We start from the raw sequence: 847 nt of genomic DNA, 5'->3' as shown, positions 1-847 counted from the left end.
ATTGATATACATGTATGAATATATTTATATATACATATATATATACATATAACGATGCGCACATGATTTTTCTATGCAATACTTACCTCAAAGCCGAAGAGTAGCTGCATGGAGGGACCTTTATAGAGCTCAATGGCAGCGTACACAATGCAAGTAAGATCTACGGCAGCTAGGCATACGAGCAGACCAATCAAGCGTACATGGAATAACAGACCCAACACTGGCGTCTGTTCCATCTGCGATGATATGCATAAAATGTGAGAGAGGAGCTCGGCGGTTTGCGGTCAGGGTGCAATATCAAAGCACAATGGTCCGCACTAGTAGTAGGTGTGAGACAGTATGAGCTGAATAAATGGCAGTAACTTTGTAAAACATGATGAGCTCTACCATGCAGGACGATATATTGCTACCAGCGTGATTTATGGCTTTCAGATGGCATTGTCAAAGGTTGCACATGCACACAACGGTCACTGCGTGACAATATTCTACTTACATAGTCAACTCGATCAGCGCTCAACCAATGGAATGATTTGATGAAGAGCAGCAGGGTCAGCCAGAGTACAAACTGGGAGTCAAATTCGTCTCTGAATATCGACATGGCCAGGCACGTCTCCGTGATTGCAAACCATGATTTCTCATACAGATGCTGTGGCGGAAAGGAAAGAAACAAATGAAGTATTTATACGAACTGGTCCATATAATTTAAAAATACCTTTGACGCGTACAAGAGTATATTTGTAACCATCCATGGTATAGCCCTGAAACGACACAAATGAATACAAATCTATCTGTAGAATTCATAACATTGTCTGTAAATACATATGCATATACATATATATATATTGTT

General features: G+C 40.3%; 1 protein-coding gene across 1 annotated transcript; it reads right to left on the bottom strand.

The window, feature by feature from the left end:
• Positions 1-86: 86 nt before the first annotated feature.
• SARC_17581 (hypothetical protein) lies at positions 87-236 on the bottom strand (the record flags this gene model as incomplete). The annotated part of the gene is made up of 1 exon (XM_014288327.1): positions 87-236. A coding segment is annotated over one exon (150 nt), but the record flags the coding sequence as incomplete, so codon positions are not given.
• Between the last annotated feature and the right edge of the window lie 611 nt (positions 237-847).

The sequence above is a fragment of the Sphaeroforma arctica genome, assembly GCF_001186125.1.
Source record: "Sphaeroforma arctica JP610 unplaced genomic scaffold supercont1.11270, whole genome shotgun sequence".
Classification (NCBI taxonomy): Eukaryota; class Ichthyosporea; order Ichthyophonida; genus Sphaeroforma; species Sphaeroforma arctica.
This window is presented reverse-complemented; position numbering and strand designations above follow the sequence as displayed.